Source organism: Canis lupus, chromosome 3 (assembly GCF_003254725.2).
Source record: "Canis lupus dingo isolate Sandy chromosome 3, ASM325472v2, whole genome shotgun sequence".
In the NCBI taxonomy this organism is placed as follows: Eukaryota; Metazoa; Chordata; class Mammalia; order Carnivora; family Canidae; genus Canis; species Canis lupus.
The window spans coordinates 38,532,762-38,556,773 of record NC_064245.1 but is presented as its reverse complement, the minus strand read 5'-3'; the positions used below and the strand labels follow the sequence as shown (position 1 = coordinate 38,556,773).

Genomic DNA, 24,012 nt, shown 5'->3' with positions numbered 1-24,012 from the left:
ATCATGATGAGCTTTTCATCTCTCTTTTCATCTTAGAATGTGAAATATAAAGTCCCCATTTACCAACTATTTTAAGTATGGTGATGCTGGCTTAGAGAAGTGCAGAGGTTAGTGTTTTAATGGGCCTGTGCAGCTCACTTGCACTCAAGGCAAATAGGAATTAATTCTACTGGAACTTGATAAAGTTTAAGTCCATCAGCAGCCAGACTACTTTATATTAGATTTTCAAATGAATGAAAAATTAATGAAGAGCTCTTACAATAGCTTCAGAATGGGCATATTTATAACCTTATCCTGCTTGCCAAAAATAATTACTCCCATTTTTTTCCTGCCAACCATATTAATGTCTTTCACAGAAAATGGGAAGAGGGAGTTGGTACAAATTGGGTATTTCCTATAAGAAAGAAGAAAGGTTTTGGGAATTTTTGAGCAACTTGTAAGTCTTGTCAATTGAAACACTCTGCTTGGAATGTTTCCTATTTTTATGTTTATTTGTTTACATATCATTTATCTTCCAGGTCAATTACACAGCATTTATTTCCAAATTCCATAATTATGAAAGTCTGGCATCACATTAGGAGTTGCTTCTTACTGTGCTTAACTGTCTGCTGAGGATCCTGGATTTGTTTTCCCAGCGGAGGCTGATCCCAGTCACCCTAGCTGATCCAATTCTGGGTTAGCCTGGGGAGGAAAACACCTGTCTGACCTGGCTTGGAAGGACAGAGGGAGGACTCGATTCTACTTAGACCCATCTTGCCCACATTCCACACTAAAGCTCTGAGAGACTCCTGAACCCACCCAGCCCTCTTCCTAGAAGCTGCACCCTCTTGCCCACCTTTTGGGATATGGGCTCTTCGCACCTGACTCTTCTCAGTCTCTGGGGAAGACACTGAAAAGGAGACAGAAAGGGTCCATTTTTTTAATGTTAAAATGTTTTAGTATTATTGCTCCTCATTCGGTTTATAGTTGTGTGTAGTTATTTCCATTTTTAGATTTGTATTATATGTTCTGAACAAGTTATGGTTTTTGGTTTTGGTTTCTAGTCAGTGAATCCAAGTGCATGGAAATGCTTAATGTACACCCAAAGCAGATTTTTATATTTACTCTAGAGCCTCAGAGAGTTTTTTTAGGTGAATCTTGGGCATTCTTAAATTAAGAAAATATGTCTAAATGGACATAGCTTTAAAAAGAGGGTTGAATTAATAAAATTAGAATTAATTTTTTAAAATATTTTATTTATTTGTTTGAGAGAGAGAGAGAGACAGAGCATGAATAGGGAAGGGCAGAGGGAGAAGCAGACTCCCCACTGAGCAGGGAGCCCAATGCAGGACTCGATCCCAGGAACCCAGGATCATGACCTGAGCTAAAGGCAGATGCTTAACCAAGTGAGCCACCCAGGTGCCCCTATAATTAATTTTTAAAAAGAAAATGAACTACATTTAAGAAAAAAAAACAATTGTAACTAACTAACCATAAGAGTACAAAGTGAGAATGGGCAGGGCAGAGGCTGGGATTCCTGGACAGAACACAGAGAGGAGATAAATTTTATGTTTTGAATATTAAATTCCTTTTAAGAAAGTAATGATTTCTTAGCATGGTGATCAAGTCAAGGAAACTGGACAATATGAATTATGGTATCATGTAGAAGAATGATTATGTACAACCTGGAACAAATAATAGTATTTGTCTTTTGTTTTGTTTTCTGACCAAGTATAATTACATACATTACGGCAACAAATTTTGAAGTATAATTTTAATAAAAACAGATTTCTGTTGCAAAAAACCCAGAATGAGCTCCAGCTTTAGACTTATTCGTTGGCTTATTTGTTACTGTATGATAAACAGTGTATCCTTTAGATAGATAGATAGAGATTCTTCTCATATTTTCTTTTTTTTTTAAGATTTTATTTATTTATTCATGAGAGAGACAAAGAGAGGAAGAGACATAGGCAGAGGGAAAAGCAGACTCCCTGCAGGGAGCCCAATGCAGACTTGATCCCAAGTCCCCGGGATCATGACCTGAACCAAAGGCAGACTCAACCACTGAGTCACTCATGTGCCCCTTCTCATGATATTTTTTCTTTTCTTTTCTTTTTAAGATTTTATTTATTTATTCATGAGAGAGAGAGAGAGAGAGAGAGAGAGAGAGAGGCAGAGACATAGGCAGAAGGAGAAGCAGGCTCCATACAGGAAGCCCGATGTGGGACTCGATCCTAGGACTCCGGGATCACGCCCTGGGCTGAAGGCAGATGCTCAACCACTGACCCACCCAGGCGTCCCTCATGATATTTTCTTATATTCAGAACCTCTTGACTTGAGTACATATTGCACCATGAAAATCTTCTTAAAGAGTGTAGTTCTTAATTTGAAAACATTCCCCCAGTTTTATTGATATAATTGACATATAACATTGTGTTAGTTTTAGGTGTACAACGTAATAATTTGATGTATGTATACATTGTGAGATGATCACCACAAGTTTACTTAACATCCATCACCTCACACAGTTAAAAAGTTTTTTTTTTCTTATGATGAGAACTTTTAAGACTTACTTTCTTAGCATCTTTCAAATATATGTCATGGTATTATTAACTAGAGTCACCATGCTGTACATTAAATCCCCAGGACTGACTTCTCTCAACATTGGAAGTTGGTGTCTTTTGACCATCTTTACCCATCTTGCTCACCTCATTCCTGCCTCTGATAACCATCAATATGTTTTTTGTGTGTAGAATTTGGAGTTTTTTAGATTCCACATATAAGTGAATTTTTTTTCTGATTTATTTTACTTAGCATAATGCCCTGAAAGTCTATCCATGTTGTTCCAAATGGCAGAGTCCCCTTTTTTTAAAGGTTTTTATTTATTTATTTGAGAGAAGAGAGAGAGAGAATGAGTGCACCAGAGGGAGGAGGGGCAGAGGGAGAGGGAAAAGCAAGGCTCCCCGCTGAGCAGGGAGCCCAACCAGGGGCTTGATCCCAGGACCCTGCGATTATGACCTGAGCCCAAGGCAAACACTTAACCGACTGAGTCACCAAGGCCCCCCTTGAGTTTCCTTCTTTTCTATGCCTCAATATTACTCCATTATATCTGCATATGTATATTATATATACATACATAGACACCTTCCTAGATACATATGCAATTTCTTTATCCATTCATTCCTCAGTGGACACCTGGGTTGTTCACATATCTTGGCTATTTAGAATAATACTCCAGCGAATATGAGAGTACATGTATCTTACCAAGATAGTGACTTTGTTTCCTTTGGATATATGTATCTTATATTTTTAAGCTCAGATTATTTCTGGCGCTGGCCCTTCCTCTTACACGGTGGACCTCACCATCAGCTTTCGTTTCTCCCACGAGGGGATGCTGTGGCTAGGAGGTATCCACTGCTGCCTCCAGGCCTCCCTGGTGACCATATGAAAGAGGACAGGGAGTGGAGGTTAGGCTGTAGGGAATGGTGAGATCACCCACCCAGTATCAATTTCCTGTCCTGCGCTTACTGCAAGAGCACTCTGTCAGGACAGCATGAGGTATTGATTTGGATGTGGCGATTAGTCCCTGGTAGGCTGGAGAATCCCACTCCTCAGAGTATCTGGACTTAATCTGTCTCCAGTGGCAAAGTTTGAAAGATGCTGCTCAGCACTGCCCACTTTCGTGCTTCTCAATGTGTGTTGAAAGCCATGCTCCAGGGAGAGTGTAAATCCAAGGACAGAGAGATGGGTTTCTGTCACTTACAAACCAAAGATCTGTCTACTTAATACATAGGTTCACCTCTGTTTTCTATCCTCTTCATTAATGTTTGCCTCTCATAAGGATCTTAATTGAGAAAAGGCCTCATGATAAGCAATGGTTGTTGTGCTGTGAATCATATAGATCCAGCCTGCTGGTGTGTTTTTGTGACAGCATCATTGATACATGGCCTCTCAGACAGAATCTGTGTGCATCACTGCAGTAGAGAAAGCATTATCATTGTGTTTTAAACTCTTTTTTAAATTATTTGTTTATGATAGTCACACAGAGAGAGAGAGGCAGAGACACAGGCAGAGGGAGAAGCAGGCTCCATGCACCGGGAGCCCGATGTGGGATTCGATCCCGGGTTTCCAGGATCGCGCCCTGGGCCAAGGGCAAGCGCCAAACTGCTGCGCCACCCAGGGATCCCTCATTGTGTTTTAATACTAAGTAGTATTGAGAAGCAGAAAACTTTGCTTTTTATCTTGTTTCCTGTGGCAAATGTATTTGACCTGCATCTGGCATTTTTTTTTTAATAATCATGCATTCTAGAGAATACATAAGAATGGAGAAGAATTGAGAAATAAAAGAAGCATTATCCTCCCCCACTCTGTTACTTTTTAAAACAAGATGTCCAACTATACAATGGTGAACCTCTGCATTTTCCAATCCCAAAATATTTCTCTCCATTATGTTATTATACCTTTTTGTGTTTTGTGACATAACCATGTTAAAAGTCATATATGAAATTATGAACCAAAGCCTGTGATGACTGTATTCATATATTAGTGAAATAACTTGTTAAGGTCCTCAAAGTATTGGCAAAATTACAGTCAGGCTTCAGCTAGGTATTCTTTGATACAGATGAGCTTTTTCTTTAAAGTGGGGAAATGGCATATAAATTAAAGCAGTGTGGTAGTAGAAAATCAGAAAACCATGAGATGGGAGCTTAGATTGTATTCCAGCATTTAAGTCATGGACAGTTTCTAAGACTTCACAGGGCTGTACTCTATCTAGTTTTCAAAAAATAATAGTCACATTTCCTTTTGTTTTAGCTGACATTTAAAATGAACTTCGAACTTCTTAGAAGAAAAAACTATGTGAACCTAAATGTTTTGTTATTATTAATAATAACTGTAATAAACATTCAAAGTAAAGATTCAATAAATATTGTTTATCAGCATTTCTCCTGAAATACCAATAAAATGGAAATAAAGGAATTGGGGCATCTGGGTGGCTCAGTCAGTTAAGCACCTGTCTTTGGCATGGGTCATGATCCCAGGGTCTGGGATCCAACACTGCATTGGGTTCCCTGCTTAGTGGGGAGCCTATTTCTCCCTATCCTTCTACCCTCCCCATGCTCTGTCTTTTGCTTGCTCCCTCTCTAAAATAAATTTTAAAAATATTTTTAAAAATAATTTTAAAAACTCATAAAGAATAAATGAACAGATGGGAAATGCCAGCAGAGTTTTGCAAGGATGAAAAACATAGTTGCATGGTGAGCAGCTTAGGTGTCTGCTTTTCTCCATTCTGCTGAGTGCTGGGGGTGCAGGGTAGAGCCAGGAGGAAACAAGTTCATTTGTGCCTAATGGCCCTGAAAAGTTTCAGGAATTGGAGGCATTGGAGATTTCTGAAGGCAAGGATATGGATGGGGCAAAAACTAGAGGTTTGGTTTAATCTGTATGGTAAGCAGTTAAACCTGTCCCCTCCCCTGAGTCCCAAGCTGAGACTGTACAGCTTTGAAATTGTCCTTCTCCAAGAGTAGACAAGGGTTGAGTCAAAGAGACATTAGGATTAAGGGGAGTTGGAGAGATGACAGGTACAACTAAGGCAGAAGTGTGATGCCTTATGGGAAAGTCAGGATGAGCTAGTCTATGCTTCAGTAACAAACAAAAAGACTTTGAAATTTCAATGGCTCAACATAGCAAAGGTTTGTTTCTTGCTCACAAAATGTCTTATATTGGCTAGGCAACTCTTTGGGGCCATGGGAGGTATTGAGACCACTTCTGTTTGTGGCTCTACCATCTTATCTGTGGTCCCCACATAGCTGCCTAGGGAGAAGAAAGGGGTGTCCCCCTCACTGCTAAGTGCCTCGGACTAGAGGTGACACAATCCTGCTGCTCCAGACTTAGCCCCATGACCCATCCCATCTGTGAGGGAGACTGGACCCCCTATGGCACACATGGATGTTCTGGGGACACATAAGATTAAATGAGGTTCTGGGGGGGAATAGTGAGGCCATGCCTCCATCTGCCATCTCAGCCTCCCTCTTTGTAACTCCCAGAGCACTGACTGCTAGTCCCAACCATCCTTAGGCTGAAGCATGAAGATTCCTTTCTGTAGAAATCCATTGTCCAAGGGGAGAAAAAAAAATCACAGTTCTGGGGAGATAGGGGAACTCATCAGTGAGGCCCACTGGTAGACAAGTTCCTCTTGAGCATAGAGAGCTTCAGTCAACATTTTAGCACCTTTTATGTCGTTGCTCTTCAACAGGATTTTATTGAGCACCTTCTGTATGCCAGGAGATGTTCCGGATGCTGGGGATATAGCCACGAAAAAAATAAACAAAATTTCCATTCTCATGAAGCTTTATTCTAGTTCAAGGAGATGGAAAAACAGGTAGTAAATCATATGTAACATGCAGATAAGTGGAAAACAGGAAGCACATAAGGAATATAAGGTATGAGGCTATTTTAATAGAGTGATGAGAGATACTCTCCTGTTGCTGGAGACCTGGAGGAGGTGAGAGTGAGCTATGTGATCATGGCCTGGGAGAGGGCTGGGTTGGAGAACTTCCCCGGAAAGGGACTAGCTAGTACAGAGGCCCTCAGGTGGAAGTATGCTGGACACACTCAAGAGACAAGGAGAGGTATGCTGGAAGGGACTGTGTGAGGGGTAAAAGGCATTGAAATTAGAGGTCCAACAGGGGCTACCTTGTGTGGAGACTAGTGGATGATTTAAAGGACTTTGTCTTTTACCCTAAGTAAGGGAGCTCTGTAATAGTGAGCAGAGGAAGGGCTTTGAAAAGGGTCCCTCTGATACCTGTATTCCAGGAGGTCAGGGCAGAATCCACAAAAGCAATGAATGAGGAATGAGATTCATTCATGTTGGTGCATTTAGATGGGGTTCCTTAATTCTCATTGCTGTATTGTGTTCTACTATATGTCCCACATTTTATATTTACATGTTTTATTGTGGATAGTCAGTTTGATTACTTCAATTTGGTAACTATTGGCAAATAATGCTGCTATGAATGTTCACTTAAATATCTTTTTTGTGCACTACCTAGAACTGAAATTCTGGGGTGTGTGGGTTTAGCTTCAGTAGATAATGCCACATATTTCTCCACAGTGATTGTTCCAGTTTACATTATTTCTAGCAGAGTATGAGGGTTCCGTTTTTCTCCATTATCACCGGTACCTGGTGTTGCCAGAGATTTTCCTTTGAGGCATATGGTGGGTGAATCATGGTATCTTACTATAGTTTTGTTTTATTTTATTTGTAGCTTTTATTTTTATGCATATCCTTAATTACTAATGAGGCTGAACACCTTTTCATATGTTTATTAGACATTTAGGTACCCTTGTTTGTGAAGTACCTATAAAAGCTCTTGCCCATTTTCCATTGTGTTGTAAGTACTTATTTGTTTTAAAGAGTTCTTTATATATTCTAGAAAGAAGCCCTTTGTCAAGTTATTTGTATTTGTCAGATGGATATATATATACACACACACAATCACAGATATATATATATATATATATATATATATATATATATATATATATATATTCTTGCATTCAGAGGCTTTTTATCTCAAAACCATCTTTTTGGTGTCTTGATTAAAATAAGGTTTTCCTATCTCAAGGTCATAAGGATTTTTTCCTGTTATCTTTAAACATCTTTAAAAATAGTATTATTTCCCTTTTTGCATCCAGAACTATAATTGCATTTAATTTTTTTATAATATAGTTTCATTTTTTTAAAAGATTTTATTTATTCATGAGAGACTGAGAGAGAGAGAGAGAGAGGCGCAGAGACATAGGCAGAAGGAGAAGCAGGCTCCCAGCAAGGAACCTGATGCATGACTCCATCCCAGGACTCTGAGATCACACTGAGCTAAAGGCAGATGCTCTACCACTGAGCCACCCAGGCATCCCTATAGTTTCATTTTTCGACATGAATATCTAGTTGACCTAGATCCACTCAAAAGACAGTCCTTTCCTCATTGCTGTGCAAATATCATCCATGTGATGTGGAACTGTTCTATCCATGGGTCACTTCCTGGATTCTCTATTTGATATTTTGGTCTTTTTGTCTATATTATATATTGTCTTAAATAACCATAACTTTTAAGTAAATCTTGGTATGCAATAAAGTAGACACTTTGTTCTTTAAGATTGTCTATTCATGGCCCTTTGCATTCTTGTATAAATTTTGTAGTCAGCTTGTCAAATTCTACAAAGAAACCCTGCTAGAATTTTTTATGGGATTATAGTGGATCTGTAAATCATTATGGAGACAGTTGACATCTTTACCACAGTATATTTTCCATCCTATGAGTATTTATTTGGATCATCTTTAGTTTCTTTCAATATTTTTATAAATATCTGAGTAGAGGCATTACATGTTTTTCATTAGCTATAAGTCCTATATCTACTTACCTATCTTTAATTTTTTTGGCAGTGTTGTGCATAGTGATCAGTTATCGATTGCTGTGCCACAAGCCACCTCAAAATGTCATGGCTTAGATCTCTACAGTTTATTATCCCTGAACGATGATTCTGTGGGTACTGTGCTGGTCTTGCCTGAAGTCCCTCCTGTGATGGTACTCAGATTATGCTTGGCAGTCCCAATGGCCCCACTTGAATATTCAGAACTTTGATGCTGCTGAAGTTGGGCCTCTCATCATCATTCATTAGTCTAGGTAGGGCATCTGTCCACAGTAAAGAGAGCACTATAAAAGGGAATATCCCAATAGGACAAAAGCAGCCGATGCAGGTGTGTTCAGGCATATGCTCCAAAATTCACATCATGTAACTTCTACCACACTTTATTGTTCAAAGCAAGCCACAAAGTTAGTCCATGTGTGAGGGGGTGAAAAAATTATCTGCCTCTTGATGGGAAAAGCAGCCACCCACATTATAGTACAAAAGGGCATGTAGGATCCATCTTTGGGAAAATGTGTCACATATGGCATATATTTTAATTGCATTTTCTTTGTCATTGAAAAGTGGAAATGAAACGGATTTGTGCCTAATGACATTGTCTTCACCTACTTTGATAATTTACTAATTCTAATGGTTTATCTGTATAGTTTTTTGAATTTTCTACATCTAGAATCATGTCATTTGAAAAAGAAAAGACAACTTTGTTTTTTTCCCAATCTTTGTAACTTTTATTTATCGCAGAGGAACATTTTCAGTATTTCATAATAAAGAATGATGTTTAATGCGGATTGTAGTGATCAGTTAACTTCCCCTTCTATTTCAAGATTTGAGTTTCTTGTTTCGTTAATATTTTTTAAGATGGATATTGAATTTTCTCCCTTGACTTTTTTGAGATGACCATATGAAAGATCTTCTTTATTCTGTTAATGTGGTGAATCACCTTGATTGACTTTTGAATGCTCAGCCAATTTGCCTTCCTAGATTGAACTCAGCTTTCTCAATGCTGAATCTCTTGATGTTCTCTGTTTTGTTCGGGGCTTTTGATTATATATTTGTGAGGGATATTGGCCTTTTATCTTCATTTTTCAAAATGTCAGATTTCTATACTAAGGTTATGATTTCTTTATAAAACACAATGGGAATAGTTCCTCTTTTTCTTTTCTGGAAGCATTTATTTAAGGCTGGTGTTATCTCTCATTTAAGTGCTTGGTAGATTTCACTAGTGAAGTCTTCTGGATTGAGTTTTTTGGGGGTTTTTTGAGGAAAGATTTAGAATTACAGAAACAGTAGTTCCTAGGACTATTAAAACTTTGTGTATTTTTCTTATATAAGTTTTGTTTATATTTTTCTAGGAATTTGTCCATTTCATCTATTTCAAATATGTGAACATTGTAATTAATATTCCCTTATCCTTCTAATATATATAGGGATGTAATTTGCCACCTGTGTGACAGCACAATGAGGCTGGTTCTGGGAGTGGAGGTTGAAACCAGTTGCTGCTGCCAGGACAGGGGTATTTCTAGGACCTTACTGACTGGAAGAGCAAGAAAACGAGAAGCAAGGCCTACCAACAGAAACCAACAGGAGGCCATCTATGGTTTACAGACACCCAACCCCAGCATAAGTGAGCAGAGGACTTGGAACAGAAAGATCAGAGCTTAATAAGCAGCACACCCTCCCACTGAAATAGCTTCAGTGTCCTCTTCACTTCTGGAAGAGACCCTTAGAATTATTTTTCTTTACATCCCCCACCTCTTCTCCTTATTCCTGGGGTATGCTGAGATTGTTTGGGTCCAGGATCTTACCAAAATCTTATTCTTCTACTTCAGAAATTATGATCAACTGTAGAACAATTTACATTCACATTATCATTGTCCATTAAGATTTTAAAATAAATATTACAAGATTTGTTCTGCTTACTAAACTCTGTTTTCACATCCCATGGTTCCTTGTTTGATATGATACTTTGGTGAGAGTATTTTGGAGTATTCTCAAAGAGGACACCTGGGACACCTGCTTCCCACTCAGCAAATCGCATAATCTGCTCCTTTATACTCACATAATAGTTTGCATGGGTAGAGAATTTTTTAATTAAAACTGAGAAATGTGATATTAGATTGTTTCTAGAAGCAATTTAACTCTTGTCTGGAAGCTTATATGATTTTTCTATTCTTGAAATTCAGAAATTTTAGTAGGATGGGTCTAAATTCTTTTTCCAGAGCCCTTTCAAATAAGAAGACTTGAGTTGATTTTCCCTTGATATAGTTTGCATATTCTGTCTTAGGTTGTTCCCCTAAATGTCTGTGATTTATTATGTCTCCTGCTCTGCCCTTCATATCTTGATATTTCACTTGTGATTTTTATTCCAATAACTCTTGTCCTGTATTGTGTAACACATCTCTCACTTGAACCTTCTAAAATTGTGATTTCGTTTTTAGCAGGGACCATTCTCTTATAGTACTTCTACTAGAATTTTAAATTTAAAAACCAAGAATTATTTTGTTCTAGAAGCATTTTATTGTACTCTAATAATAGTTCATTATATGTTCTCATTATATTTTTATTTGATAGTCTATTTCTGTTTCTTCTATTAGTTCTGCTCCATAGTAGCCATCTGTTCTGGAATTAGGCTGTCTTTTTCCTTCAAACCACTGTGCTTCTGAGATATGCATGTGAGTTTGCTTTGCCTGATCATGTTGCTGGGAGTTTCCCCAATGTTGGTTTGGGCTCAGCTGGTGTCTGTGACAGGATCCCTTAGAGATGAAGAAGGGTGAGACTGCTTTTCCCTCTGTGGGGAAGGGGCAGTTGGGCTGGCAAACTCCACTGTCTCACTTTAGATATGGCCGGAGGAGGTGTGGGGATAGGGATAGTGTCCATTTTCAGAATCAAATAGAGCTAGATTGTCTCCAGGCCTACCTTGCAACTTCTCCTTCAATGGAGACAGCTGGGTAACACCTCAGCCATACTGGGTCCCTCTCTGCTGCTCAGAAGTCCCCTGGGTTATCCTACTCTGGGTTAGGATGGCTGCTTCTCACTCTGAGCTCTTCCACAGATTCAGCTTTTCTCCATATTACCTGACCTTTGGTCTATAAAGTCTTACTGATTTCTGGCTCTCTGTGCTAAGTGTGCACTTTTATCAAAGGCCATGGGGAACAATAGTGGGTCAGCCTCTGGACACACTCCTACCCTAGGCATCATCAGTAGCCACAGGATGCAGGAGAACATTTGCTGGCTGGCTGGCCTGGGGCTCTCAGAGCATAGCTGTCTCCTGGTCGTTGTCATATTAGGAACAGTTACAGGTAGGAAACAAGGCTAGACTTGAGGGTGCTGCATGAGTCCAGGTGGTAAGGATAGATTGGAACTCCCCAAAACCTCCAGAGCCTGAGGTTATAACTTCCTGTCTTCTCTTTCCAAGAAAACTGGAGACCAAGTATATAGCATAGAGTCTCAGGGGTCACAAGTCCACTCATAAACCAGTCACTTGTTATGTTGGTTGTATAGCTTATTTATATATTTAGAAAATATCACCCTTGAGTAAGATTAATCAAATGAACATGTGAATGGATGTTAATATTAAGTGGCAATTGAGTTGGGCTGAATTTCTGTAATCTGCACCTAATAATCACACCTGGGCACAAAGGATTAAACATAACAGATATAGCCACATTAATTACTGTGTGAAATTTCCCAATATACAGTTTTTAAGTGTGTAGAGTAATAACCACACTGAATTAGGTGATTTGCTTAGACATAAATGTGAAAGGAAAAGAAAACATGCATGAGTAGTATGAACCACTTGGATAATTATAATCAATTGTGCAGTTCAAGAAAATTTCGTAAGCACATTTTTAATGACTGATTGGATCATAGGAAGTGGTTAATTAGCTAACATTTTCTTTTCCCACACCACCTCTCTCAAAATTATGGGATTAATAAAATCTGAATTTAAAAAAATGTCATCCTTTTCAAGAAAGATGCCTTGGTTTGTCCAGCCAGATTATGGGTTGTTGCCAGCTTCAAGAGGCTGCAATCTTTCAGAAAACCAAGCTCCTCTGCCTCTCATGCATTTACAGCTGTGCTTGCCACACGGTGGCTTCCTGGTTGCTGGAAACAACATTGCAGCCAAGTCAGCTGGGTCAGACACAGCAGGTAGGCAGCAGGTTACCCTCTGCTCTTTCTTCCTTCACAGATGGATGTGATTTTCACTTATGTGTGGGGTTTTATCTCTTCCTTAAATCACTTTCTCAACCACAGCACTGATGTGTATTTATAAGGTTGCCATTTTTCCCTGATGTCAAAAGGTGTGTTGTCTTACCCTTTCTGTTTCTTTCTTCCCCAAGCCTTATTTGTGTCTCCTTTTGTCCAGTTAAGATCAAACTTGTTTATTGCCTGGAGTGTCATTCTTTCTGTTCAAGGCTTCTGAAAGCTACACACAGCATCCACATCTCATGCACATGCAAGGAAAGGAATATAAAGGAATTCTTTACATATATTAATGTATATATCATATATAATTCTTTATATTTAGAATTGTTTATATGTTTTATATAATATAAACACACACACATGTGTGAGTGTGTGTGTATATATATATATATATATTTTTTTTAATTAGAGGTGGGGAGGCAGAGAATCAAGCAGGTACCACACCCAGTGCAGAGCCTGACAAAGGGTATGATCTCACAAACCTGAGATCATGACTAGAGCCGAAATCAAGAGTCAGATGCCTAACCAACTGAGCCACCCAGGAGCCCCTATTTCTTTCATATATTAATGGGATTTTACAGCTGAAAAAGTTTGCTTAAGTCAGCCCTGCCTTTCTGCTGGTGAAGAGGCTGAGATCTAACTATGAGAGGCCTTCCAGGACCCAGAGAAAATTGGTGGCAGGGGAAGGATGAAACTGTGTTCCATTAAACCATGTAGCAGAAAGATGTTCATTTGTTGCCTAAAATACAAACATCTTTGTGATAATAGCAGAAATCATTTCAACAGTAGACTCTGCTCCATTTTAGTGTAACTTTTTAATTAAAATTTCTTTCTGTTGCTATTGATTCAGAAAGTCTAGGTGCCCTAACTACATCATTTGATGGTTCTCATTACTGTTTTCTTAGACTTCTTCTGTTTCATCTCATTACACTTCAGAAGGAGCAACTTATTAAAGATTCTTCAGCTTGGCCTTCTTCAGGTCCTTTTTAAAATAGGTTTAAGACATAATTAACATATCATAAAATTCACTTTTTAAAGTATACAGTGTTTTTTAGCATACTTCAGAGTTATGCAACCATCATTATCTAATTTTATCACATTTTCAATCACCCCCAAAAGAAATCTCATATCCTTTAGCAGTCACTCCCCATTCACAATAAAACTGTGTTCCACAGAAGCTGTACCATTTACATTCCCAACGGCAATACCTGAGGTTTCCAATCTCTCTGCCTCCTTGCTAACACTTGATATTATCTGCCTTTTTTGTTTATAGCCATTCTGGAGTGTGAAGTAGTATATCATTATGGTTTTGATTTGCATTTCCCTAATGACTAATTATGCTGAACATCTTTTCATGTGATTAGCCATGCTTACATCTTTAGAGACATGTCTATTCAAATCGTTTGCCTAGTTTTACAAATGGATTTTTGCAAGTTCCAAGAGTTGTTTATATGTTCTACATATCATTCCCTTATTAGATACATGATTTGCAAATAATTTCCCCCAGACTGTGTAGATTGCCTTTTCACTTTCTTGAGTATCCTTGGACACAGAAAAGTTTTTAACTTTGATGAAGTGTAATTTATCAGTCTTCTAATTTAACACCTCTGCTTTTAGTCTCTTATCTAAGAGGTCTTTGATAAACCCCATGTCATGAAAATTTGCTATGTTTCATTCTAAAATGAGTTTTGTAAGTTTTATTTCTTACATTTAGGTCCATGATCCACTTTATAATTTTGTATGTGGTGTGAGGTCAGGGTCCAGTTAATTCTTTTGCATGTGGATATCCGTCACCCCAGGACCATTTGTTGTTACTCCCATTGAATTACCTTGGTCCCCTTTAAAAAAAAAAAAAATCTGTTGACCATAGATGTACAGATTTGCTTTTGCACTCTCACTTCTGCTCCATTGCTCTATATGTGTATCAGTTTACCAGGGCTGCCATAACAAATACCATGGCTTGGGTGGCTTAAACAACAGAAAATTTATTTTCTAACAATCTGGAGGCTAGAAGTCCAAGATCAAACTGTTGGTAAGTGTGGTTTTCTCTTGAGCCTCTCTTCTTGACTTGCAGACAGCTGCCTTTTCACTGTGTCCTTGCATGGCCTTCTGTGTGCACACATCCCTGGTATTTCTTCCGGGGATGAAGAAGTATGGTGTCCTTCTGAGGGCATCAGTGTTATTGGATTAGCAGCCCACTCTAATGGCCTCATTTTAACTTAATCCATTTAAAGACCTTACTTCCAAATTCAGTCACATTCTGAGGTACTAGTAATTGGGGCTTCAACTTATGCATTTGAGGAGGAGGAGGGAAACACAATTTAGCTCATAACAATATGTCTGTGCTTGTGCCAGTACCATACAGCTTTGATTACCATGGTGTTGTAAGTTTGGACATATTGTAGAAGTGTGAGTCCTCCAACTTTGTTCTTAAGTGTTTTGGCTTTTCTGGGTCCCTTGAATTTCCTGATGAATTTTAGGATCAGCATTTCAATTTCTATAAAAAATGCAGCTGGGATTTTGTTAGGAATTGTCTTCAATCTGTTTTATATATTGTTAGATTTTGTCTGTTACTATTTTGATAAGGATTTCTGCATCTGTATTCAAAAGGAATGTTGGGGGAAAAAAACAAAAGGAATGTTGCTTTGTAGTTTCTTGTAATGCCATTGTCTGATTTTGTATCAAGATAATACTGGACTCAGAATGAGCTGGGAATTGGTTCTTCAGTTCTCTGGAAGAGTTTGTAAAGAGTTGGTCTTAATTCTTTTTAAAAGAATTTTGGTAGAATTCACCAATGAAACCACCAATTTTCTTTGTGGGAGGTTTTTAAACTACTAATTCAGTCTTCCTTTGTTGTAGGTTTATTTATAGTTCCTATTTCTTCTTGAAATCTGTGTCTTTCTAGGAACTCTTCCATTTCACCAGATTTATCTGATTTGTTGGTATATAGCTGTTTAGTGCTCACAGCATTCTAATTTTTTTCAAGGTTGGTAGTAATATCCCCTCCATTCCAGATTTTATATCTGGGTGTTCTTTCTTGGTCAGTGTAGCTTTTTGTCACTCTTACTGCTTCTTTGAATTCTTGGATATCTAATGAGCTGTTTTATTTCACCTGTGCCAGGTTCTGTACTTCTCTTTCCTCTACAGATCATGCTGCTGGAGTTGCTGGTAAGTAGGCTGGGAAGTGGTGAGAGGCTCAGAAGTTTCTGGCACAACAGGTTTTGCTTCTATGAACCACCGTGAATCAAAGAACACACTGTTTATGGGTCTCCTGAGGTACCGTGAAGCAGCCTCTTGGAGTCCAGACTCAAAATGTTTGAAACTCCTCAAGGCCTCTCCCAGCCTCAAGGCCTGATAGCATTTTGACCTGTCTGTAAGGCTTCCTCTAAGGGCAGTTAGCAGCCTGGGCAAGCACTTGGACTACTCTCAGAAAGATGGCAGCAGTAGGCTTTCTCAGAAGGGAGACATGGGTTTCTGCTAGCTGAATATCCAAAGTACCACAAGATCCTGGGTCTTCCCAGGCCTTGGGAGTGTGCAGGCCTTCTCCTTAGCAGGTACCTAAGCTCTCATTTGCAACTCAAGGAGGAAGAAGCCTTGTCCTCTCTCCTTTGCAGATTTTAGAGAACCCATGGCCTTTGTGTATTCTCCAGACTTGAATGCATACCTGTTTTAGTTGTTGATTTAGTTCAAGGAGGGGAACAAGGAAAGAGAGGGGATCAGAGATGGTATCTGTGTCTACCTACCATCTCGCCAGGACTCCTACAGCCATCTCTAGAGTACCTCTGAGTATTATTTCTGGTTTTCTATTTATGACTGTTGTCTCCTTCAGGAGCACCAGTTATACATACATGTGAGATGTATCTTGTCTGCCCTCATATTTTCATATTTCTTTCTCATTCATCTTTTATTCTTAATCCATTTCAATTTGTTCAGTTTTCTCAAAACAACTCTCTTGGGAGTATTAGCCTTGTCCATTCTCCTCTTTGGTACCCTTGCCATGTGAGTATACCTCTGTTCTAAAATGAAACCTAGAAGAATGAGGCTTCTGTCACCTTGAATGGTGTGGCCTGTGGGAAAATACTTTGTTACATATGGAGAAACAACTAGAGTAACAAATGCTTTAAAATATGTTCCAGATTGTCTGAAACTTTTTTCTGCAGAGGTAAATCACCAGATTAGCTCATATGTACATTCTTATATGGAAAAAGTCTTTCATGATTTCTACTTTGGCTTTATTGCCAGCAATTAAAATCATTAAGTGCATTCTTCAACCACAGAACGTGGCAAGAAACAATAAAAATATCAAATTATATTCAGAGTGCCTCTCATTACTTTCAGCAACTTTATAGGTAATAACTTTGTTTAGCTCCATTCTCTTGAAACCAAGTCTCTTTCCTTAGTACCTTCGTTTCTCCTGCTTAATTGGGCTTGGAACTGTTTAGCCAGAATATTTCCAGTTTCAAGTGAGGAGAATCAACTGGAAGCAGATAAAGCAAAAGATCTGACTTGCTTCAGTAAATAGTTACCCAGGAGTCTGACCTTGAACTCAGGATCCAGGAATTCGGATGGTAGCATTAAGACTGTTTCTTCATCTCTTAGATCTCTGAGTTGGCTTCACCATGAAGCAGGCTACACCCAGGCAAAGGTGGCTAGGTTTACATTACCACTGAGCTTGTTAGCTTGGAGAAAAGAGAACTTATGTGAACCTTTGGAGGATGCTGACTGGACTGCTAAACCAGTCACTGTGTCTGGCCTGAATCACATGCACTCAGGTAGAGCCTTACCAAGGTCTCTTAGAGATGGGAAGAAGCAGTTTGTAAAGGGAAAAGATGCAGAACAAGAGGCAAAACCAAGCAAACAAGAAGAAACTTATTGGCCACTATTGAGACCTTATGTGTAATTTTATAACCTAATAGACCTTAATGATTTCCTTAAGTAAAAAGTTACCCTCGGTAACTGGAAGATTTGTATTTCTTGAAAAGAGAGTCTAAGGTATTTCTGGGCCAAATGGCTGCAGTGCTTGAAAGGAGCTATCTCATCAAGCTATACCTCTTCACCCCCTTCCACCAGCCAAGGACAGCTGTATCGCCACGTAAAGTATTCTTGCTTGAAGGACAAAGTGTTATCAAGTAGTCCTATTGTGTGATTTAACTTGTATATATCTTTGTTACAAATGAGTGGACACAAGGGATTTTATTGCAACCATTAAAGTATACGGAATCCTTTTCCTATCTACTCACCACAACAGGATCTGCCTCCCCTGCTCCAACTCCTTTGCTCACATGCAGCACACCGTCCCACTTTCTTTCACTGGAAAAGGCAGTGAAGCTGCTCATATACGGTGGCTGCATCCTTTTATCATTGCTTTTCTACCCAGAAAGCCCTTACCTGCTTTTTGCACTAGGCTGCTGACAGAAAATTTAAAACCTTTCTTTGGTTTTGCAAAAAATACCAATGAATGAAGAGGAGAATCCAGTAGATAATAAAGATGATTAGAGCTTGTTGGCAGTCATTTGCTACCAAGGAGATGAAATAAAGCAACTAATTACTCAGAGACATCTAAAGAGCAAGTGGTAACTGGGAAGCATTTTTGTTCAATACATTTGAAATCTTAGCTAGCTTAATTTTTGCCTCAAGAATTTTTCTTTTTTTCCCTTTTCAGTCTAGTAATAAAAGTGTTTAGGTCATTAACATAAGCTGAAAATGTTTTTTTTTTTTTTTTTTTTAAACTACCTGTCTTTGTTACTTCACTGGCTGAACAAAATCACAAATGTCATATTCAAGTCACACTAAATTTACTGAAAATTTGAATGTGTGTAACTGCTATAGCATGGTGTCAATGTGAAGTTAAAATCATTGAGAATATATTTCTCATTTATCTCTTAAGCAAGACAATCAACAATGAGTTTCATTTTTAAAAGAAAATAACTTTAATAGCACTTTGTTTCTTTCCAGACCTTTCTCTCATTTTTGTGTGTAGAAGTATTACACTGCAGTAAACATCTTTCTACATACAGCTTCGTAGAGTCCTGAGATATTTTCCTTAACATAAATCCTGTGGAAAGAAGCAAACTGTTATCAACTACCCTGTTCCAACCTTGTGCTAGGTACTTGGCAAACGTATCTCATTAGTTCCCTGATGCCTGGGCTATTATAGTAAGCTCCCCCCGCCCCCCCACCTGTGGTTTCGCTTTTCACTCTTTCAGTTACTCTTGATTAGCTGTGGTCTGCAAGCAGATGATACTCCTTCTAACATATTCTCAGAAGGTCAATAATAGCCTAATGGCTACATCAGTGTCTGTGTCATTCACCCCACTTCATCCCATCACATAGGCATTTCATCATCTCACATCATAAGAGGGGTGACATTTTGACACATATTTACATAACTTTAATTAGATATACTGTTAGAATTGTGCTATTTTATTATTGGTTTTTGATTTTAATCCCTTACTGTGCCGATAAATTTTATCCTAAGTACATATGTATGCATAGTACATATAGGATTCATTGCTGTCTGCAGTTTTAAGCATGCATTGAGGGTCTTGGAAGGTATTCCCTCTGGATACGGAGACTACTATCTCATCTTGTTACTTTGGAAACAGAAAGGAACATCAGTAGCTCCCCCAAAGTCACACAGGTTTCTAATTGTAGGTCCATCTGACCTTTGCTTTCTCAAGGACCTCATATTATGTTCTCTGCTTCAACATATGGTTAAAAGCAGTGTGTCTGGAGGTACACTGTCTTATTTTAATTTATTCATGAGAGACACAGAGAGGCAGAAACATAGGCTGAGGGAGAAGCAGGCTCCCTGCAGGGGAGTCTGATTGGGGACCCAATCCCAGGACCCCGGGAGCATGACCTGAGCTGAAGGCAGACGCTCAACCACTGAGCCACCCAAGTGTCCCTGGAGGCAGGCACACTGTCTTAATTCAAAACCAGATCCACCACCAGAACCACCTATTTGCTATAAGACCCCAAAACAGTTAATATTTCCCTCTGTGCCTCAGTTTCTTCCTTTGTGAGAAGAGAAACATAGTCAACACACAGGCCTCATAGGGCTGTTGTGGTAATTAAATGGAGTAATACATGTAGACGACTTAGAACAGAGTCTGACCCACAGTTACCTTTGTAATAATCATCAGCTGCTGTTTACATGTATTATTATTAGTGTTGTTACTACCATCATCATAACAGTTTTTCCCTAAACATCCATGGCTTTCCATGTCAATCTGAAATGGAGGGTGGCTGGGTAACTTCTCCATGTGATGCTTAAACTTCATTCTAATACTATTAGATGTCTGTATTTTATCACCTGCATTCTTCTGGGCACAGTGTAAAGAGGTAGTTTTAACTGTTATCTTTTCTGACCTATTTTGAGTATGACAATCTGCTGAGTAAAAATGCTGCTGAAGGATACTGCACATTTACACTGAAAATGCAGCCTAATTGTTAACAATGGTTTTCATCTCATTTTTCATTTCTCTATTATCTGTTGGTTGATTTTTTTTTTTTTTAACTCAGGGTACAAATGATCCTTTTGGAGAATTCTGCAGAATTCTTAATTGCAGGAGATTTAACAGAAGTCCACATTTGTAAGGAAAATGAAGATGAATTTTCTCATTGTATAAAAAAAAATGAATGCCTTGATGTATTTGTTTTTCTTAGTAGGCTTCTGTCATTAAGATGGATGCTTGAGGATATATTGTTAGATCTTGTGTAGAACAGAAAGTTATTACTCATAGTTTGCCAGATTTGCATACTCGCATCACAACACAGAATATCATTTTACATTTAGATTCACAGTCCCACTGCCATTATCAGATTGCATTTTCATATTGAATTACAAACAAAAATTTTATGTTACTAACACTTAATGAAATTTTAATAAGGCTGTGTTTTGGTGCTATTATTCAAATAATGTGTTTTGAATTGCTTTCCTTTGAATATATTTGCATTAAAGAGGAACTCAATATGATCTGGTTCTTTGAAGAGTGTTCCCACTTTCTGGGCAGCTTTAAAAAGACAAAGTAGGAAATTGTTTCTTCTCTGCAAGTCTGTAAATCGAAAAGGAACACATTTGCTAAGATCTGTAGAAGTGATGGCAGCAGGCTGCAGATGGTCTGAGTTAATGAAATGACTCCTGTTGGCTATTAGAGCTGCACAATTAAAAATATATAGACAAAGTGCAGACATCACAGATTATAAGGAATGATACCCCTGGGTTCTCCTTTCTTTCTCACGGAGCCTTCAGGCTAAGATATTAAAAATCAAGACATTTAAGAGATTCACATTATTCCAGTTCTTGATCAGTGATGCCCCAAATTAAAATGGGAATCTCTTGAGACAGCACGTTTCTGTTTGTAGCATTCTTCTTGGCCGTTTCTGTGCAAATGGTGATGCTGGGCTCAAGGCAGTTTTTTTTACAGGAGCAAGTGCTTTCCAAAAGACGTAAGCCAAGACTTCACTGGCACATGCTTTGTGTGGTTTCGTCCTGGTTGTCCCACAGGAGGCAGCTGAATGCAGAGACCATAAATACTGAAAAAGGGACACCTGGGTGGCTCAGTGGTTGAGCATCTGCCTTCAGCTCAGGTCCCGCATCGGGCTCCGCGCACGGAGCCTGCTCCTCCCTCTGCCTGTGTCTCTCATGAATGAATGAATGAATGAATGAATGAATAAATAAAATCCTTAAAAGAATAATAATACTCAAAGAGTGAAAACGTGCTTAGAAATCCTGCTTGCAAGGCAAGCCGGCTTCTACCAAACATTCGTGTTTAATAAACTCTTAAGGGCCGGACAGAAAGTAACTGGTGGTAAAGGTTCTGGAGGGTCTGGACCGCAGCCGAGGGAAAGGCGTGGCCAGGGCAAGCCAGGTGAGGAGTCAGCTGGGTCTTTTATCCTTTCTGCGTAGTTTCGTGTGGAAGGAAATGCTTTTCCTTCGCTTCCACGCACGCTCTCCTCCTCCTCCCCTCGCCTTACCTTTCCCCCCACATTCGGACTTTTAAGTACGCTCTACCTAAAAATACTCGCGATTTTCAAACTCTTCGTACTCACTCTCTGCAGTACTTGCCCGAGCCGGTGTGGTCCTGAGCTTGGCTGCGCACACCTGCCTACGAGCCTTGGTTCCTAGTGTCTATCTGGGGGGTCTGGCGAGGACGGCCCGGGACGCCGGGACCACAGCCCCCGCCGGGACGCCGCTGCTTTCCGCCGACGCGCCGGCCGCGCAGACGCCCCTGACGCAGCGCGCAGCCATCGTGACGCGGCACGCAGTCTCCTCCGACGCAAGCGCGGTCTCCGCGCCGCCGCTCGCGCCGCTCTGGCCCCGCCCACGGCCGCCGGGACGCGCTGCGCGCCGACCCACAATTCCCGCCGCGTTCGGCTTCCCGGCCCCCCGGCCTCCCCGCTGCCCCGCTTCCCAGCTGCCGCGGCTTGTGCTGCCCGTTACGGCTCCCGCCGCCGGGGACATGTTGCAGAAGCCGAGGAGCCGGGGCCGCCCTAGCTCCCAGGCGGACAGGGACAAGGACTGGGGCCGCGGCGCCGCCGAGGAGGCCCCGAGCACCTCCCGCGGGGCGGGCGGCTCCCAGGAGGCCCGGGGCGCGGCGTCGCAGAGCGCCCGCCGGGCCGGGGCCTCCCCCGAGGTGGGGCCCCGGTCCCAGCAGCAGCTGGAGCTGAAGGTGGCCGAGCTGGTGCAGTTCTTGCTGATTAAGGACCAGAAGAAGATCCCGATCAAGCGCACCGACATCCTGAAGCACGTCATTGGGGACTACAAGGACATCTTCCCCGACCTGCTGAGACTGGCTGCCGAGCGCCTCGAGTACGTCTTCGGGTACAGGCTGGTGGAGCTGGAACCCAAGAGCAATACTTACATCCTCATCAACACCCTGGAGCCGGTGGAGGAGGATGCCGAGGTGAGAGGCGACCAGGGCACGCCCACCACCGGCCTCCTCATGATTGTTTTGGGTCTCATCTTCATGAAGGGCAACACCATCAAGGAAACGGAGGTCTGGGACTTCCTGCGTCGCCTAGGGGTGTACCCCACAAAGAAGCACTTGGTTTTCGGGGACCCAAAGAAACTTATTACCGAAGAGTTTGTGCGGCAGCGTTACCTGGAGTACCGGCGGATACCCCACACCGATCCTGTAGACTATGAGTTCCAGTGGGGGCCCCGAACCAACCTGGAAACCAGCAAGATGAAAGTCCTTAAGTTTGTGGCCAAAGTCCATAATCAGGACCCCAAGGACTGGCCAGCACAGTACTGTGAGGCTTTGGCAGATGAGGAGGCCAGAGCCAGACCTGAGACAGGTGGCCCAGCCCCCTCCTCTTGAAGTTCCAGGCTTTCAGAGGGACCCCTGGAGAGGGTCCAAGGCTCTGGGCGAAGGGGTAGGGGTAGGGGTGGGAGGGAGCCTGTTTCTGTAACGCTTAAATGTGTGTGGCTTTAGGACGTGTTTGCAAAACGTCTGTTCTCTTTTAATGTTGTAAGTTATTTGGACCCACTTTTAAAAACAATCAGGAGAGGATTTTTGTTTTGATTTGTTTGACCTGTATGTTTTGGCATAAAGATTTTGGTAGCTTTATGCAGCTGATTGGAAGACTTTGTCCTATGATCTGGGACAGGTGTTTAAAAAAAGGAACACATCAGTAAATTGCTTTGGCGCCAAGAAAATAAAAGCGAGGTGGCTATTATTTGGTCTCCTAACTAACCCAGTTTGTAAGTTAAAATAAAAGCCTGTATAAATTAAAATAGAACTGTAATTGTCTACATCCTTTTTCACCTGAAGAAATATTTGTATATTTCCCATATATAAGTATTATGCATGATGTAAGCAACGTACATGTTGTATTTTCTCTGAATAGCACTTTTTTGGTACTCGTGATTATCACTCAGTTCTGTGGCTGACCATTTAGTTCTATTTAGTTTTTTGTCCCTCCCCCTTTTTTGCTGCTATAATTGTAATAAATATTGTATATCTCTGAAGCAGTTAAATATTGTGCATTTTTCCATCATGGTTCATGAGATATTAATTTCGTGACTCAGAACTAACATCTTAAAAATTTTTTTCCTTGCTACATATTATTAAGCCAAATGGTGTTTTGTAGAGATTGGTCCTTTATATGTGTGTGCATATTGGATAACGATCTAAAATAGAAAATACATTTCTCACTGGGTTCAAAAAAGTTGACAAAACTGTTTGTGATTAACCTTGCCTAATTGGGAATCAGACTACCTGGGTTCAGCTCCTGGCTTCACATAACTAGCTCTATGACTTTTAGGCAGGTTACTGTACTTGTATACAGATGTTTCCTCACCTGTAAAATATGCTGATGATGCTCATGCTATGTGTGATAATGTAGTAATTAGATATTGGAAGTATATATAAAGTTCTTGGTGCAGTGCCTGGTGTG

At 40.2% G+C, this 24,012-nt stretch overlaps 1 protein-coding gene and 1 long non-coding RNA gene across 6 annotated transcripts in view; one reads left to right on the top strand and one right to left on the bottom strand.

The window, feature by feature from the left end:
* ENTREP2 (endosomal transmembrane epsin interactor 2) overlaps positions 1-24,012 on the top strand; it is a 452,783-nt gene that overhangs the window by 284,818 nt on the left and 143,953 nt on the right. For 2 of the 5 annotated variants that reach the window (XM_025438067.3, XM_049108391.1), the window contains exon 1: positions 21,919-22,517. The exons of the other annotated variants lie outside the window; for them this stretch is intronic. In XM_025438067.3, coding sequence (XP_025293852.1) covers positions 22,074-22,517 — 444 coding nt within the window. In that variant the 5' untranslated portion in view covers positions 21,919-22,073. Of the gene's footprint in view, positions 1-21,918; positions 22,518-24,012 lie in introns of those variants that run through there. 5 annotated transcript variants of the gene reach the window in all.
* Positions 13,015-21,862, bottom strand: LOC112653810 (uncharacterized). The gene is made up of 3 exons (XR_003132545.3): positions 21,664-21,862; positions 14,318-18,664; positions 13,015-13,591 (listed from the first exon to the last, which is right to left on the bottom strand). It is a non-coding gene; the product is annotated as an uncharacterized LOC112653810 (long non-coding RNA).